The sequence below is a fragment of the Microcaecilia unicolor genome, chromosome 13 (assembly GCF_901765095.1).
Source record: "Microcaecilia unicolor chromosome 13, aMicUni1.1, whole genome shotgun sequence".
Taxonomy (NCBI): Eukaryota; Metazoa; Chordata; class Amphibia; order Gymnophiona; family Siphonopidae; genus Microcaecilia; species Microcaecilia unicolor.
Genome location: NC_044043.1, coordinates 83,307,162 through 83,326,370, shown reverse-complemented (window position 1 = coordinate 83,326,370; position 19,209 = coordinate 83,307,162). Strand labels below are relative to the sequence as shown.

At 45.3% G+C, this 19,209-nt stretch overlaps 1 protein-coding gene across 1 annotated transcript in view; it reads left to right on the top strand.

Annotated features, from left to right (window-relative positions):
- The window catches only part of TNFRSF25 (TNF receptor superfamily member 25), a 72,066-nt gene that overhangs the window by 9,798 nt on the left and 43,059 nt on the right, over positions 1-19,209 (top strand). The window contains exons 2-3 of the mRNA XM_030222157.1: positions 14,476-14,719; positions 18,939-19,070. Coding sequence (XP_030078017.1) covers positions 14,476-14,719; positions 18,939-19,070 — 376 coding nt within the window. The remainder of the gene's footprint in view (positions 1-14,475; positions 14,720-18,938; positions 19,071-19,209) is intronic.

Genomic DNA, 19,209 nt, shown 5'->3' with positions numbered 1-19,209 from the left:
CCATTCCACTCCACTCCTTATTTTATAGACTTCTATCGTATCTCCCCTCAGCCATCTTTTCTCCAAGCTGAAGAGCCCTAGCCGCTTTAGCCTTTTCTCATAGGGAAGTTGTCCGATCCCCTTTATAATTTTTCTCGCCCATCTCTGCACCTTTTCTAATTCCACTATATCTTTTTTGAGATGCAGTTACCAGAATTGAACACAATATTTCAGGTGCGGTCTCACCGTGGAGCAATGCAAAGGCATTATAACATCCTCACTTTTGTTTCCCCTTCCTTTCCTAATAATACCTAACCTTCTATTTGCTTTCTTAGCCGCCGCAGCACACTGAGCAGAAGGTTTCAACGTATCATCAACGATGACGCCTCGATCCCTTTCTTGGTCGGTGACTCCTAACCGTAAGGGCATCAGTTCCCTGCCATATGAAGCAAAAGTGGTACAACTCTTACAATGATGGAATCATTCACTGCTTCACAAAATTAACACTTTGTATACAGTCTGCACAGCCAAGGAAGGGAATGCTCCCCTATTTGGTAGCCTGAACCTCTAATAGCAATATTGAAAGACTTCTATTAGGAAGTTGAGGCTACCATTTTGATGCTGAGAGCCGCATGGCAGGGAGATCTCCGGTAGGTGCAGGAGGTTAAAGGGAAGTTTGAGAGGAAATTGTTGGGAGCAGAAAGGGGTGTTTGAGAGGGTTCTGTGGGGCTGGAGAGTCTTTGAGAAGGAATCAGAGCGATGGGAAGTATTTTGTTAATACACTAGACCCTTTAAATTGCTCTGAAAGAGCATCAGACTGTATGTTAATGGCCTTCTCATCTCAGAGAGGAAAGACATTGGCTCTTGTGGTGGGATTACCTTCTATGAAAAACGTGGTATGTGAGGTTTCATGCATTATTCATTTTGCATAGTAATTAGCTGCTTTGCATTTCTTTTTTACTGAATGTGTCTTGGCATAAAAACTCTGGTCATAAGAAAGGAAGATGATGGGAATAGCATATCTATGGGGACATCAACGCAGTTGACTTTTTCTGGGAGGTTTTTCATAAATGCTATGAATTAATCTGAATCTTAGAAGATGCATATATTATAACCAAAGATAATTTCACACTTCGTTGAGTATCTCAAGTGAAACTAACCCCTTTTCTCTGCTTTTAGCATTTTTCACACCTCTCTGGTGGGATAATATTCTAGCTTTTAAGTCTAGGAAATTTACATTTTAGTGGTTCATAAAATAACATTAGGACGCCATTATGACATTTGTGGCAATGGAGTGGAGGAGTAGGTTAGTGGTTAACTCATTGGGTTTGATATCATTTAACCCTCCATTGCCTCATGTACAAACTAAAATTATAAACCCTTTGGGGAGAGGGAAAACTAATATACCTGAGTTTACTACTACTACTACTAACTAACATTTCTAAAGCGCTACTAGGGTTACGCAGCGCTGTACAATTTAAACATAGAAGGACAGTCCCTGCTCAAAGAGCTTACAATCTAAAAGACAAGAGAACAATCTAAAGACAAGTGTACAATCTAGAGGACGAGTGAACAGTTTATCTGATAGGGTGGATAGATTGGGGCATTCTATATTTCTCAAGCGGTTAGGCGCCGAAGGCAGCATTGAAGAGGTGAGTTTTAAGCAGAGATTTGAAGATGGGTAGGGAGGGGGCATGGCGTATGGGTAAAGGAAGATTGTTCCAGGCATAGGGTGAGGCAAGGCAGAATGAGCGGAGCCTGGAGTTGGCAGTGGTGGAGAAGGGTACTGAGTGAAGGGCTTTGTCCTGTGAGCGGAGGTTACGGGCGGGAACATAGGGGGAGATGAGGGTGGAGAGGTAGTGAGGAGCCGCAGACTGAGTGCATTTGTAGGTAAGGAGGAGGAGCTTGAATTGTATGCGATATCTGATCGGAAGCCAATGAAGTGATTTGAGGAGAGGGGTGATATGAGTATATCGGTTCTGGCGGAATATAAGACGTGCAGCAGCTTTCTGAATGGATTGAAGGGGGGATAGATGGCTGAGTGGGAGGCCGGTGAGGAGTAAGTTGCAGTAATCAAGGTGAGAGGTAATGAGAGCGTGGACGAGAGTTCGGGTGGTGTGCTCAGAGAGGAAAGGGCGAATTTTGCTGATGTTTAAGTCACTTTGAGGTGCTACTGAAAAGGAAAGAACTTACATCCAAATAATAAGACAAAACTCTGACAGTGCTCCTTACCTAAATCATTGTTTCCACTTCTTCCCAAATCAATGTTCACAGACAGATCTACTGGGGGTCAAATTGCAAAAGCTATATATAGCCTTGAGGCCATTTTAGAACTGAAGATGAATTATCAGTTATTCGTAATGATCACAAAGGCATTTGGTAATCTATATGGTCCATGGATAGTGCTTAGGCTGGAGACCTAACTGGTTAGCTGCCATATTCAGAACACTAACTCGTTAGGTAAGTTAAGACTGTCCAAACTTTAGCCACAAAGCTAACTGGGCACTGGTCTGAATATTGACCGGTGCCTGTTTAATTGCTGGGTTGCAGCATCAATTTTCCTGTTGACCCCTCTCTCCCACGCTGGAAGAAACTAAGCCTTCCACCCATCCTCTGTCTTCTACCTCATAGGCCCCTCCTGGGCCTACCTTTTAAATGCCTGGTGTTCCAGTGGGATCTTATGGGCAGGAGTGATGCCTGTTGTGACAGCTAATGCAAAATGGCTACTGCAAAAGCCTCTCGATATGAGCATCTTGGGGGGGGGGGGGGAGAGGAAGGGGGATCAGGATCACGGGGGATAGAGGGAGGGAGGATTGAGAAGAGCAGAGCATGACCTGCATCGCTTATGGGGTCCTGACTGATATTCAGCTTGGGCCCATATAATTGTCTTATGCGAGTCCCGGCTGAATATCAGCTAGGACCTACATAGTAACGTGGAGGGGTATTTTCGAATGGGGCCTGCCATCTCTAAGGGCGCCCATCTCCGAGGATGGCGCCGCAAAGGGGCTGGGCCAACCGTATTGTAGAACGAGATGGCCGGCCATCTTTCGTTTTGATAATATGGTTCAGGCTGGCCAAATGTCAGAGGTGGCCGGGTTTGAGATGGCCGGCCTCGGTTTTTGCCGATAATGGAAACCGAGGCCAGCCATCTCAAACCTGGCCAAATCCAAGGCATTTGGTCGTGGGAGGAGCCAGTATTTGTAGTGCACTGGTCCCCCTGACATGCCGGGACACTAACCGGGCACCCTAGGGGGCACTTCTAAAAATTAAAAAAAAACATTAAAATAGCTCCCAGATGCATAGCCCCCTTACCTTGGGTGCTGAGCCCCCCAAATCCCCCCAAAACCCACTCCCCTCAACTCTACACCATTACCATAGCCCTTATGGGTGAAGGGGGGCACCTACATGTGGGTACAGTGGGTTTGGGGGGGGGGGTTTGGAGGGCTCCCATTTACCACCACAAGTGTAACAGGTGGGGGGGGATGGGCCTGGGTCCACCTGCCTGAAGTGCACTGCACCCACTAAAAACTGCTCCAAGGACCTGCATACTGCTGTCAGGGTATGACATTTGAGGCTGGCAAAAAAAGTTTTTAAAGTTGTTTTTTTGAGGGTGGGAGGGGGTTAGTGACCACTGGGGAAGTCAGGGGAGGTGATCCCCAATTCCCTCCGGTGGTCATCTGGTCAGTTCGGACACTTTTTTGGGACTTGGACCTGAAAAAAAAGAGACCGAATAAAGTGGACCAAATTCTTGCCAGGGACGCCCTTCTTTTTTTCATTATCGGGCGAAGCCGCCATCTCAAAGCACGCCCCCATCCCGCCCCTGTCCCGCCTTCGCTACCCTACCAAAATGCCCCCTTGAAATTTGGCCAGCTCCGTGACGGAAAGCAGATGGAGCTGGCCAAAATCGGCTTGCGATTATACCGATTTTGGCTGGCTTCCGGAGATGGCCGGCCATCTCCCGATTTGTTGCAGAAGATGGCCGGCGATCTCTTTCGAAAATAAGCTGAACAGTAACATAGTAGATGACGGCAGAAAAAGACCTGCACGGTCCATCCAGTCTGCCCAACAAGATAAACTCATATGTGCTACTTTTTGTGTATACCCTACTTTGATTTGTACCTGTTCTCTTCAGGGCACAGACCGTATAAGTCTGCCCAGCACTATCCCCGCCTCCCAACCACCAGCTCCGCCTCCCACCACTGGCTCTGGCACAGACCATATAAGTCTGCCCAGCACTAGCCCCGCCTCCCACCACCGGCTCTGCCACCCAATCTCGGCTACATAAGCCCAAGTGGCTTCCTTATCCTAAATTAGCCCTGGATATTCAATGCTGATACCTGAACATGGCCTGGGATTGAAGGGTGGCCTGGCATTTGAGTACTGGCACCATTTTCACTAGAAAAAATGCACAGACTAAACTAAACCTGATGCTTACCTAGGCAAAATAGGGTTACATAAATATGCGGCTTGCATGTTCAAGCCCAAAGTGTAGGGGAAAACCGCCTGACTACAAACCAGAAACAGAGATCATTTAGGAAACTGTTCCACTAAATTGACTTGTGGGCGTTTGGCTAGTTTAAATATATGCCTTCAGCTGAAAATAATTGAATAGCTAGAATGGTAACTGGGCTGTATGGGATACACACAGGAAGATTACAAATCGGAGAAAATTTTTCTTCACTCAACGCGTAATTAAACTCTGGAAATCGTTGCCGGAGAACGTGGTGAAGGCAGTTAGCTTAGCAGAGTTTAAAAAGGGGTTGGACGGTTTCCTAAAGGACAAGTCCATAAACCGCTACTAAATAGACTCGGGAAAAATCCACAATTCCAGGAATAACATGTATAGAATGTTTGTACGTTTGGGAAGCTCGCCAGGTGCCCTTGGCCTGGATTGGCCACTGTCGTGGACAGGATGCTGGGCTCGATGGACCCTTGGTCTTTTCCCAGTGTGGCATTACTTATGTATTTATCATTGAGAAGTTAGAATTAGGATCTACACAATCTTGCTGTTTCTAGGCGGTTAGATGCTTTGAGAAAACTGGCTACCTGAATTCAACTCGGTTTCCCTTTCTAAGTCATACCCTTTCCGTTAATTTTTCAAAAAGACCTTTCTTAGTTGCTGCTCGGTAAAAATAGATTCTGTGGCTTGAGCCGTGCAATTTTTCTGATCCCTTCAGAACAAAAGGAAACACTGAGCAGGTTCTGAGAAGAAGCGATTTTGCATAGAAAAGAGGAAAGGTACAGAATAGTTTCCCAGTAGGCTAATTCTCCGCATCATACAGGGAGTTTTCTTGTTGAAACTAAAGGATGCTATAAATAGACCTTCAAGCAAAGGAAAGGTCTAATTTCCCCTTTTTTTAGACTATTGAAATAGACACAAAACTTTAACTTTCTCCTTGTCTGAACAACTCTGTAAAAATGTGTGACAATTTAGGAAAATTTAGACTGCTTGTTTTACTAGCTACATCTTGGAAAAAAAATAAGCAACGTTTTCATTTAACACATCCTTCAATGGCTGTTTAAAAATCATTAGGTCTCCCTACACTCCTCCTCGTGAACTCCGTTCGCTGGGTAAATGTCTCCTGTCGTCCCCCTTCTCCCCCACTGCTAACTCCCGGCTCCGTTCCTTCTATCTCTCTGCTCCCTATTCCTGGAATAAACTCCCTGAGCCGGTACGTCAGGCTCAGTCTCTGGCTGTCTTCAAGTCTAGGCTTAAAGCCCACCTCTTTGATACTGCTTTTGACTCCTAACCATGACTCTCTTACTCAACACCCTCACTTATCACCCCTACCACTGCAATTTCCCCACCCCTAGCTGTCTGTTCGTCTGTCCAATTTAGATTGTAAGCTCTGTTGAGCAGGGACTGTCTTTTCATGTTAATTTGTACAGCGCTGCGTAAGTCTAGTAGCGCTATAGAAATGTTTAATAGTAGTAGTAGTAATTAGGTCGAGCTGATAGCTTAGTTTTCAATTTACTATAAGTTTTTGACTGGAAGGATGGTGATATCTACTCCATTCTCATGCTTTTAGTTGTTGTTGGGTTTTTTGGTGGGGGTTTTGCGTGCTATATTTTAATCCCTGTTTATATTGTGGTGACATGAATAAAGCAGTTATAGTGCTTACTGAGGGTAGGTGGGGATTATAGGGTTAAGAGTTCGTTGTTTGCTGTTTGGAGGGCTAGAAGAGTCCCGGCCCTTCATGGGGAGGGTTAGAGGTTGGGGAGGAGGAGGGGGATTGAAACTGTTGGAAAAATTGAACTACGCACCTATAAGATTGTTGTCGTATATTTTTATTCAGTTGCTCAATAAAAACTGTTTACAGTAAAAAATAAAAAAATGATCACATCACTATTTAAACCCTCCGGTCAGGGTTTTTTTTCAATGTGAGCCACACGTGTAAATATTTTAAGGGTGTTAGGCCCGTCCACAGCTGAAAGCAGTTTATAACTGTTTACAGTCACAGGCTGAATATTACTGCCAAAGTATTTATTATTTATTTACTAGGAAAACAGGCCCGTTTTAGGAGCAAATGAAACGGGCGCTAGCAAGGTTTTCCTTCCCAACCCCCACTTCTCCCTCCCTCCCTCCCTACCGTCCCCTTAGTTGCCCCCTTCTCCCTCCCTCCCTACCTACAGACCCCTTCGTCGTTCTGACGGCATTGCTCCGCATTCCGCACCTGCCTCTTGGACGCACCGAACGCCATTGCTCCGCCCTCGACGTCATGACGTTTGACGCGAGGGCGGGGCCCCTAGCCTGGGCGATTTCGGTGGCTTCACCACCATGTTCTTAGGAACCGTTCTGGAAGGAAGTGACAGTGACGTCACTGTCCTCAGAACGTTGAGGGTGAGTTTTATTATATAGGGTTTTACGCATTTATGGACTGCTTAAATCAAAGTGGTTTACGACAAAAACATACAAAATAAAATACCCCCCCCCCCAAAAAAACCTCACCAACAACAAAAACAACAAAATACGTGCCATCACCATTTCATAACCAGAACTTGCAGCAAAACTGCACCATTATAACGGCAAGCTTTACATAAATGCCTCAATGAAGTCTTCAATAGCCATTTAAACTGTGAACGTTTAGTGCATAATCTCAACTGACCTTTTAATGCATTTACAGCTGCACCCCAGCCACGGAAAAAGCAGCAGGTCTAGTCTCAGGGTATCTAATATGAGACACTGCATCGGATGACAGACGCATTGTTGTCTCTGACCTCAATCTCCTGGCAGGAGTCCCGTAGCCACAGGTGGGCCTGGGTGGGCCAGGGCCCACCCACTTAGGGCTCAGGCTCACCCAACAGTAGCACACGTTTAGTGGTAGCTGGTGGGATCCCAAGCTCCGCCAGCTGAAGACTTCCCCCTGATGGTAATGAAAATGGTGTGCTCCACGTTACTGGCACCTGCGCATGCTCAATTTTCAGCGCATGCCTGCTGCAGACTGCCAAGGTGGAGAGAAATATTTTCCCACCAGCTTAAATATTTTTTTGGGGGGAGGGGGAGAACACTTCGTGCCCACCCACTTCTTGCCTAGGCCCACCCAAAATCTTCTGTCTGGCCACGCCCCTGGGCAGGACGGTACACACAAAAGGTATCTTTCAAATATTTTGGTGCATATAGAATATATCTGATATACTGGAACACAATAATAGACAGAGCTACATTAATTGTATCATTGGTTTTTGAGCAGGACTATAACACCATCCTAAGATTATATTGTAGAAATGCTAAAGCCCAATTTTGTGGCTCTAAAGTCTGGATTTATCCAGACATGATTAAACAAACTCAACAAAGAAAGAAAGCTTTTTTGGCTCTGAAACAAAAGACAATTGATATTGGGGGTTCTTTCTTTTTAGCGTACCCATGCAAATGTGTAGTTAAATTGAGTCAAACAAAATACACTTATTTTTTGCCGGAACATCTGAAATCGTTTCTAGAATTGAAACAACTGCGATGTGTATAAATAGACTTGGGGGTTAGACAGCCTTGATTGCTCTCTTAACAGTTATTCCTGATAACTTCTCTAATTCTTTTCCACCCGCCAATGATAGGGGTCTAAGAAAGGCTATATTTAATTTTTCCTGTATATTTTTGAAGCCTTTTTTTTTATATTTTGTTTCTTCAAATAGTTTACTTCAATGTTTATAATCCTGAAGATATGGTTATCTTTTTTGTATTATTTCTTTGCCTATATTTCCAATACAAGGGTATCCTTGTAAATTATAGTTAAAATAATAAAGATAATTAAAGATAAAAAAATATTTTGCTGCAGATCTACAGCCTGATGCACATAACAAAGAACCTTAAGTGCAAGTGATGCATGTGGGTAAGAGGAACCCGAATTATAGCTACGTCTTGCAAGGTTCCGCGTTAGGAGTTACGGATCAAGAAAGGGATCTGGGTGTCGTCGTCGATGATACGCTGAAACCTTCTGCTCAGTGTGCTGCTGCGGCTAGGAAAGCGAATAGAATGTTGGGTGTTATTAGGAAGGGTATGGAGTCCAGGTGTGCGGATGTTATAATGCCGTTGTATCGCTCCATGGTGCGACCGCACCTGGAGTATTGTGTTCAGTACTGGTCTCCGTATCTCAAAAAAGATATAGTAGAATTGGAAAAGGTACAGCGAAGGGCGACGAAAATGATAGTGGGGATGGGACGACTTTCCTATGAAGAGAGGCTGAGAAGGCTAGGGCTTTTCAGCTTGGAGAAGAGACGGCTGAGGGGAGATATGATAGAAGTGTATAAAATAATGAGTGGAATGGATCGGGTGGATGTGAAGCGACTGTTCACGCTATCCAAAAATACTAGGACTAGAGGGCATGAGTTGAAGCTACAGTGTGGTAAATTTAAAACGAATCGGAGAAAATTTTTCTTCACCCAACGTGTAATTAGACTCTGGAATTCGTTGCCGGAGAACGTGGTACGGGCGGTTAGCTTGACGGAGTTTAAAAAGGGGTTAGATAGATTCCTAAAGGACAAGTCCATAGACCGCTATTAAATGGACTTGGAAAAATTCCACATTTTTAGGTATAACTTGTCTGGAATGTTTTTACGTTTGGGGAGCGTGCCAGGTGCCCTTGACCTGGATTGGCCACTGTCGGTGACAGGATGCTGGGCTAGATGGACCTTTGGTCTTTCCCAGTATGGCACTACTTATGTACTTATGTACTTATGGAGTCTATTCTGCACTGCTGTCTCAAAATTGAAGTAATATGTGTTGCCCGGGTTAGACCTGTTACTAACCTATCAGGAGTATTTTGCACATGCGTGGCTGCCATTGAAAAAAACCTCGACTGGAGGATTTAAATATTGACCTGATCATTTAAATTTTCTGTCACTATAGTAAGTACCTGCAACTTAAAGTCAGAATGGAAGAAACAGCTGTGTGCAGAGGAAACAGAAAATAAAAACACCAGCCCACATTTGCACATAAATATCAGCCTCGTGCAAATTTTGCGCAGGAAAGTTTTTGCAAAATAGTATTTCTATTCAGGATAAGATGCGTAGATCGGCAGGCACTTTCGTTTTCTTCGGACATGTGCACAGTGAAGCCGCCCGTATCGCAGAAGCTTTGTGTTGGGAAGGCTTTCCCTGATTAGCATGAATTTGCATCTCATTAGCTTACTGCATCACTGCGCAATCTCATGGTAGAAGCCACACGCGTCAGGCATCATTGTGCAGCTAAGTAAAGAAGGGAGAGGACCGGGAGAAACAGATGTGCGGTGGAGGTCCTTGGGTGTGACACCATCAATGAATTATACTGCAAACAGGAAACCCCCTTACAGACCTACATGCAAACCTCATATACATCACCTTCTACCACATAAACATAGCACTTACATTTCAGCTCAAATACTCCCTACCACCCTACCGAAACACACTTTACCACAAGCCTCCTCACCGATTGACTCATATAGAAAAGCCTGCCTGCCACGAAAGGACGGAGACATTTGCCATTGTGTCCCACTATAAGCTAGGCCAGCATTTGATTTGTCAGAAAGATAGACACAAAATTTTAACCGTGATTAGGGATTTCCCTGTGCCTAATATCTACTTTTTATCTCTCTAGGCTCTTTTTCACTGATTATTTCAGAGCCCATATCATTGAGCTGCCTTCCTGGCATGAGAATTTTATGTGGGCAAGGGGAAAGTTCCACATCTAAGGTTTAAAAGACAAGTGGAAACATGGTCAGGAAGAAAGAGCTGAGAACAGGAAGCGGCTGGTGGTACTTTGCAGGGCCGCCGAGAGGGAGGATGGGGGGACAAAATTCCCTGGGCCCGGGCCTCCAAGGGGGGCCCGGCGCCGCGGTCCCACCCGCCCTCTGTCGCCAACCGTCTGCCACCGGACCGGGCCCCCTGCATTGAAATCACAGCACCTCTCACCTCCGTGTGAAAGCGCTGCAGGCAGTAGATCGCCTCCCTTCGGCCCTCCTTCCCTCCTTGTGTCCCGCTTTCGCGGAAGTTACGTCAGACGAGGGCGGGACACAGGGAGGGAAGGAGGCCTGAAGAGAGGCGATCTGCTGCCTGCAGCGCTTTCACACGGAGGTGAGAAGTGCTGTGATTTCAATGCAGGGGGCCCGGCCCGGTGGCAGATGGAGGGGGGGCAGGTGGAGGGGGAGTGGCGGGGGCGCGGCCCTGGGGGTGTCCTTGCCCCGGGCCCGGTCCAGTCTCTCAGCAGCCCTGGTTCTTTGGCTCCTACCAGTTGAAGCAGATGAAGCCTGGGTCAGAACAAGTGTCAGGGCCATAGCTAATTCTGAGGCCCTTGTACTAAGCTGTGTATGACATGGGTTGCGGCCCCCTTTTACTGCAGCTGGTAAAAGGCTGTCTTTTTTTGAGGAAAAGGAATGGCCGACACTCACCGTGCGGCCATTTCAGGGATGAGGCCCTGACCTCCACCCAATGAGATGGCAATAAGGGCTCCAGTGCTAACCCAGCAGTGTGATTACTGCCGGTTAAGTTCCAGTGCTACAAAAATAGACCATATTTTTGTACTGCTGGAAATGGCGCATGCGGTAGGCTTACCGCTGCTTAGTTAAAGGGCCCCTTCTTAGCTAAGATCACAAAGAATTGTCAATGGCACTGAAGCTCTGGCTACCTCAGGGACCCTTTTACTAAGCGCTGGTAAGCCCAATGTAGGCTTACCGCTCGCTAATCCAGAACTACTGCTGAGCTACCGGTACCTATCTGGCAGTAATTGGGCAGCGCTGTTTGCTGAACGCAGGAGCCCTTTCCGCCACCTCAATGGGTGGTGGTAAATGCTCCCCCATGAAATGGCTGCGCGGTCAGTGGTTCACTTACCCCATGGCCATTTCATGTCCAGAAAAAAGGACAGCTGCGGTATAAGGGGGCCTCATTTTGCATCAAAAATCAGGCGCTGACACCAGCACGGGCCCCCTTTTACCGCAGCTTAGTTAAAAAGGGGCCCTTAATTCTCAGCCAGTTGTTCTAACCTCCAGGCTACTCTACATTTTCACAGGAATGATTTATTAATGCGATTTCCAACTTCGTGAACCAGGAATTGTTCTTTTGTCCATGTTTTTGGTTTCCACTGTGACTGATGAGTGTGTTCTGCAATGATCGCTATAGTACAGCCCCTCTCCCACTCATTTCCCATTAGAAACAAGAAACATCTGGGTCTTAGTTCTTCTAAAATGTGGTGGGAGGAAGCCGCATAGAGGTGGAAAATGATTAAAAATGTTTTTGTCTACTTAAAAGGTTGCCTTTTTCCATTTCAGTATGTTCAGTTTGATTGTATAAAGCATAATATTTGATATCTCATGCTATGACCTTGAATGAAGAAATTGAGCTCTACGTTTAAATAGTTCAATTGTTATAGGATTGTGACTTCAACAAAGATGTGTGCACAATTTAATTGAATGAGCTAATTAGCACTGATAATCGACTTTTTTAACAAGCAATTATTGGGACTAACTAAAATGTACGTACATAAATTTAGGCATGGGATCTGTGCCTGAATTTTAAGCATTAGTTAAGAAAGGGGGCATGGAAATAGGAGGATGGGGCGGATCAGGGGCATTCTTTTCGGTTATGCGCATAATTATAGAATAAAGCGAGATGTCCGCCTAATTTAGGTGCGAGCATTTTCATCACATTGTCATTAGTGTCAATGGCTGTGCCTAAATGTAGCCGTGGTTCCTGCGCATAAGTGTTATTCAATAAACTGCGCCTAACTTTAAGCGTGGTATATAGAAGAACGCTGATCTTTTTTTTTTCAGTGTCGACTTTTTTGGCACCTTATATAGAATTTAGTCCTCATCGCCATTCAGTTATACAGTTTGGGGGGGAATTTAAGAAATGGTGCTCAAAGAAAAGATCGACGCTAAGGGTCAGAGTCTACATCAGGCACCTAAAAAATCCGCACAGTAAACGTTTCCACCTAAGCGTATTTAATAAGTGGCACCTAGATTTAGGCATGGAATATAGAATACACGTAGTTGATATCCCAGCGCCTACAACTACGTGCCTCTATTTACACCAATAAATAACATAAAAAGCTATATGTCTTGTTGATTCTACAGGTACAGAGAAGGGCGATAAAAATGATAAAGGGGATGGGACGACTTCCCTATGAGGAAAGGCTTAGGGCTCTTCAGCTTGGAGAAAAGACAGCTGAGGGGAGATATGATAGAGGTCTATAAAATAATGAGTGGAGTGGAACAGGTAGATGTGAATCGCTTGTTTACTCTTTCCAAAAATACTAGGACTAGGGGGCATTCGATGAAGCTACAAAGCAGTAAATTTAAAACGAATTAGAGAAAATGCTTCTTCACTCAACGCGTAATTAAACTCTGGAATTCATCCCCTCCAAAGGGACACCACCTTGCAGGGATGGAGGGGCTTCCGTGTTTCAATGACTCAGAGGGCTATGCTGAAGGGTTACCCATATCAGACAGGCCTCTGAGGAGAAACCAGACAAAGAGTGTCCCAAACTGGAGGATCCAAGATGGCGTCGAGGGAGGACATACGTTAGTTGAGTTCCTGTTTTACACCAGAATACCTGAAGAAGTAGGCGCGCTTCCCAGAGAATGGGGAAGAGAAAAGGCAAAACCTTGGTGTTGTCCTCCTCGAACATGGCTGGGGTTCCCACCACTTCTCAGCCTACTTTGGAGAGATTCGGGGTCATAACTTCGGGGATATCGGTTCCTGCTTCGGGGAACAGCAAGGCTTTATCGACGAATCTCAATGGAGAGGGAGTGACTTTGAGTCCCCCTGCTGGCATGACCCCTCCAAGACCCGGAAACAGTAACGCTTCGCTATGGAGGTCGACAGTGGAAACGCCCAAAGTGGGTTAGGATTTTCACGTGACCCGAGGAGGTCCTGGCGCAGCATCGACTCCGGATAATAAACCAACTGGGGGATTGGAGAGTGAGCTCTTCCCCCCCGAAGATATCTGGAGCGGTTTCTGTGGAGAAATTGGATCTGGAGACTCCTGAGTAACGCTCGCCAGGAAGTTTACATAAAGAAAAATTTATTTTCAATTACAAACACCGAGCAGCACGATATCTGCTACTAAATCAGTAGTAGAGTTATCGAGTGTCTGAAGTCTTTTTTCTTCCCCAAAACTACAAATATTCACTGTTGTATAATCATAGTGGGAGTTAGAAAGGTGAATTAGTTAAATTCAGATATATTTAGTGGATAGTGAATTGGACTTCTATAAGTACAGTCATAGTGAAGTGCAAATAGTCTAGTTATGAAATAACAAAGGCATGGATCAGAACACTGATGAGAAACTTAGATAAGAACATAATAGTATGTCATTTGTAGGCATATGTATGCCAGCATTCTGGCCATTCACGGGCATTCTTGGCAACCTCTTTGTACAATTACCCCCGCTTAGATGGCATCTCCAGCTGTGAAGAACTAAGGTCGGTTGTCAGGCAGATTTGTATGGTCTATGTTCCGTATATGGCAATCTGGTTTAGGATGGGCTTTGACAGCAACTTCAGTAGCTGGCATAGGAGCCAACTCTGTAGGTGCTGAGGGTGCTTGAGCACCCTCAATATTGAGAAGATTCCTTGTATGCGTCCAGGGAAGGGTTAATTCCACTGGGCTTAGCACCCCCAATAATTTTGAAAAGTTGGCTCCTATGAGTAGCTGGAATGTTAGGACAGTGCTGGGCAGATTTTTATGGTCTGTGTTCTGCAAATGTCAAGACAGATTCGGATAGGCTGGAGTGGGCTTCGACAGCAACTCCAGTGACTGGAAGGTATGGACGGTGCCGGGCGGACTTCTACGGTCTATGTCCCAGAAATGCCAAAGAAAGGCCATGATCAAGTATTTTATATCACATTCATTGTTGGTTTAATCGTGAATGGAAAATGAGTGATACTATTGGGCAGACTTTATCTGTTGTCATTTAGTATTTCACTATGTTACTATCAGAAACACAGATAGCTGATCTGAGTTTAACTGCTGTGCCTTTTGGTGATATTTGTTATTTCATCGGTGTTTTTTTTTTCCCCCCTTTCCTAGGTTTTTGTTCTTATGATCCTAATTACAGGAAGTGGTTCTCAAATCCCAAGCAGTGAGAATCAAGAAGAACCGAGGAGCCAAAAGGAAACCGTGAGGCAGCGGAGTTCCAGTTTCTCCAAAGGTGGTAACCAGGGGCATAAATCTGAGAACCACAGACGCTTCAGGAGGGAGTCTGACATCCGCTGTCCAGATGATATGTACCGTGATAAGGTGCAGAACCACTGCTGTAAAAAATGCCCTGCAGGTTAGCTTTCTCCTCAATACCCAGGGATTGAACGTAAGGATGGACAGTGTGGGGTGAAGATGAGTTGCACCATGATAAGCCACTTTGAACCGAAACTTGTTTTTTGGATAAGTGGGCGATGAGAATGCATAAATAAATAAAATAAAATAAGAGGATTGACAATTCAGGCAAAAGACACAGGGTGTTTGGAGAACGAGTGTGGGTTGACTGAGAAATCAGATGCTCATCCACCTAAGAAGAGATGTCACCACTGGGCAGATTGACTGGCCAAAGTGGTCTTTCTCTGCATCATTTGCTATGCTTTGTTTTTTGTTTTTATTGTTTTCATTTTTATATTGTGCTTAGAGCAGATTTATAGTTGCTACGATATTCATCATTGTTTTATATTCTTTGAATTAACAAGATCTGATTTTTAGCTGTATAGGAGCGGGAAAGTGGCCTAACAGTTAGAGCACTGGTCTTGACATCCAGCAGTGGCCGGTTCAAATTCAGCTGCTGCTCCTTGTGATCTTGGGAAAGTCGCTTAAGCCTCCATTGTCTCAGATACAACCTTACGGCTCCTTTTACTAAACCATGGTAAAAATGGCTTGCGGCAGTGTAGGCGCAGGTTTTGGGTGTGCGCAGAAATATGTTTCAGCGCACGTACCAGAAATGCCTTTTAAAAATTTTTTTCTGAAAATGGATGGGCGGCAAAATCAAAATTGTCGCACGTCCATTTTGGGCCTCAGACCTAACCGCCAGCCATGGACTTAGCGGCAACGAATCTGCGTGGTAATGACCTACGCGCGTCAGATGCCACTTGGCGTGTGTCCGCTCCGTGCGTCTGAAAAAAATTTTTTTTCCAGATGCGCATAGCGAATGCACGCCAAAAATGAAATTAGCGCAAGAGGCACGCGGTAGTCAGGCGGTATGTTCATTTTGACGAGCACTGGGCACCTGTAGAGCCTTGCGCTGCTTAGTAAACGGGGCCCTTAGATAATAAGCCCAACAGGGAAATACCTAGTGTACCTGAAGGTAACTTACCTTGAGCTACTACTGAAAAGGTGTGAGCAAAATCTAAATAAATAAAAGGGGGGATAAGAATGAACGCATTAAAAATTAAGTGCTACTCTATTATTTTGGTTCTTATTGTCTCAGGGCATCAGAACCTCCATAGCAGCTCTGTGAAATGTGATCTCCATCACATTACTGTACTGTTAGATGACTGAAAAGGGATCCGCTGGGCTGGGCTCCATGGCCTCAAGCCTAAGATGAAGTAAAAGCTCGTATAGACTTAGGTTAAGTCTGGAGCTTGAGGCGTTTTCCTTTTTAAATGGTTGAGACTGATGTGATTAATTTGATTATTGGGCTCATTTTCGAAAGAGAAGGACGCCCATCTTTCGACATAAATCGGAAGATGGACATCCTTCTCCCAGAAACATCCAAATCTGTATAATCAAAAGCCGATTTTGGATGTCCCCAACTGCGCTGTCGGCCAAATTTCAAGGGGGTGTGTCAGAGGTGTAGCAAAGGCGGGACTTAGGCGTGTCTAACAGTTGGATGTCCTTGACCCATAATAGAAAAAAACAAGGATGTCCCTGATGAGCACTTGGACATTTTCAACCGGACCTGTTTTTCTTACGACTAAGGCACAAAAAGGCGCCCGAAATGACCACATGACCACCAGAGAGAATCGGGGATGACCTCCCGTTACTCCCCCAGTGGTCACTAACCCCCTCCCACCCTCAAAAAACATCTTTAAAAATATGTCGTGCCAGCCTCTATGCCAGCCTCAAATGTCATACTTGGGTCCATCTGACCCGACACGTGACGTGTTTCGGCTGTGAGGCCTGCGTCAGGGGTCTATGAAATAATATACATAAAAACACACAAATGTAGTTAAAAACATAATCAAACCATAAAACTCATAAAAACACACAAATGTAGTATATTATTTCATAGACCCCTGACGCAGGCCTCACGGCCGAAACACGTCACGTGTCGGGTCAATTGTGCTATTGTGAATAAAGACCTTGTTCAGGAAGACACTCATTGTGAGAGGACTTTTATTGGATCCACTGTTTGTTTTACCCTGTTGGTTTTCCTGTGGAGAGCTCACCTTCTGTGGGTTATACTTAGGTCCATGACATAAATCGGAAGATGGACATCCTTCTCCCAGAAACATCCAAATCGGTATAATCAAAAGCCGATTTTGGACGTCCCCAACTGCGCTGTCGGCCAAATTTCAAGGGGGCGTGTCAGAGGTGTAGCAAAGGCGGGACTTAGGCGTGTCTAACAGTTGGATGTCCTTGACCCATAATCGAAAAAAAGAAGACTGTCCCTGATGAGCACTTGGACATTTTCAACCGGACCTGTTTTTCTTACGACTAAGGCACAAATAGGCGCCCAAAATGACCACATGACCACCAGAGAGAATCGGGGATGACCTCCCGTTACTCCCCCAGTGGTCACTAACCCCCTCCCACCCTCAAAAAAAGTCTTTAAAAATATGTCGTGCCAGCCTCAAATGTCATACTTAGGTCCATGACAGCAGTATGCAGGTCCCTGCAGCAGTTTTAATGGGTGAGTGCACTTCAGACAGGCGGACCCAGCCCCATCTCCCCCCTACCTGTTACGTTTGTGGAGGAAACAGTGAGCCCTCCAAAACCCACCACAAACCCACTGTACCCACATCTAGGTGCCCCCCTTCACCCCTAAGGGCTATAGTAGTGGTGTACACTTGTGGGTAGTGGGTTTTGGGGGGTTGGAGGGGGCTCAGCACACAAGGTAAGGGAGCTATATGTTCATGGGAGCATTTTATGAAGTCCACTACAGTGCCCCCTAGGTTGCCCTGTTGGTATCCTGGCATGTCAGGGGGACCAGTGCACTACAAATGCTGGCTCCTCCCACAACCAAATGGCTTGCATTTGGTCGTTTCTGACATGGATGTCTTTGGTTTCTAAAATCACCGAAAATCAGAAACGTCCATGTCTAAGGATGTCCAAATCTAGGGACGGTGAAATTTAAGGATTTGGACGTCCCTGACGGTTTTTTTCAAAATGAAAGATGGATGTCCATCTTGTTTCGAAAATACAGGTTTCCATGCCCCTGGATTGGGATGTTTTGCAAGGATGTCCAAATCGAAACGTGGACGTCCCTTTCGAAAATGCCCCTCTATATCTCCCTATAATTGATTCAAGCTATAGTACTGCAGCACAGGAACTCTGGGTGCTGGTCCACATTGCACTCGGGCAAAGAGAGGGGAGGTAGAGTTGTGCTGCTGCCTTGGTGCCCCCTCCAACCCTTGGGCTGGTGATAGTTCTCAAGAGCTGCACAGGGAGAGAGTTGGATTCAAAAATGTTATTTACTTATTTGGATTTTGCTCACACCTTTTTCAGTAGTAGCTCAAGGTGAGTTACATGCAGGTCCTCTGGATATTTGCTCTGTCCCAGGAGGGCTCATGATCTAAGTTTGTACCTGAGGCAATGGAGGGTTAAGTGACTTGCCCAAGATCACAAGGAGCGGCAGCGGGATTTGAAACGGTCACCTCTGGATTGCAAGACCGGTGCTCTAACCACTAGGCCACTCCTCCACTAGCAACATTCCATGTAGAATCTCAGATAATATCAACATTCCATATAGAATCTCAAATAGTAGCAACAGACTTTCAAATAATTTATTTGGATTTTGTTCACACCTTTTTCAGTAGTAGCTCAAGGTGAGTTACATTCAGGTACTCTGGATATTTCTCTGTCCCAGGAGGGCTCACAATCTAAGTTTGTACCTGAGGCAAGATCACAAGAAGCAGCAGTGGGATTTGAACTGGCCACCTCTGGATTGCAAGACTGGTGCTCTAACCACTAGGCCACTCCTCCACTCAGTAACATTCCATGTAGAATCACCAATAATAGCAACATTCAATGTAGAATCTAAGAAAGGGAAATGGGACTTGATATACTGCCTTTCTGTGGTTTTGAAACCACATTCAAACCAGTTTACATAGTATATACAGGTACTTAGTTGTACCTGAGGCAATGGAGGGTTAAGTGACTTGCCCAAGATCACAAGGAGCAGCAGCGGGATTTGAACCAGGTCACCTCGGGATTGCAAGACCGGTGCGCTAACCACTAGGCCACTCCTCCATTCCACTTCCTGTTAGGTGAGGTGAAAGAGTGAAATAAGCATCCCAAAAGCTACCACCTGTAACTAAAATTACCTGCTTGTTGGGTTCTTTTTGCAGGACATTACAAGATGATATCATGCAGAACCTCTAGGAGTAATTCCAGCTGTACCCAATGTAGTCCGGGGACTTTCCTATCTTTCCCCAATTTGGAGACTAAATGTAGGCGTTGCGCTTCCTGTGATGAGCAAGGTAAATAAGCAAAGCTTCATTTGATTGTAAACTAACCAACGAACAGAAGACTGGATGAGAAAAAACTGTGATCAAAACGATAACCTCACAGTTCGTTATTAGGCTCCTCGGCAACCACAATAGAACAAAACATAACAAA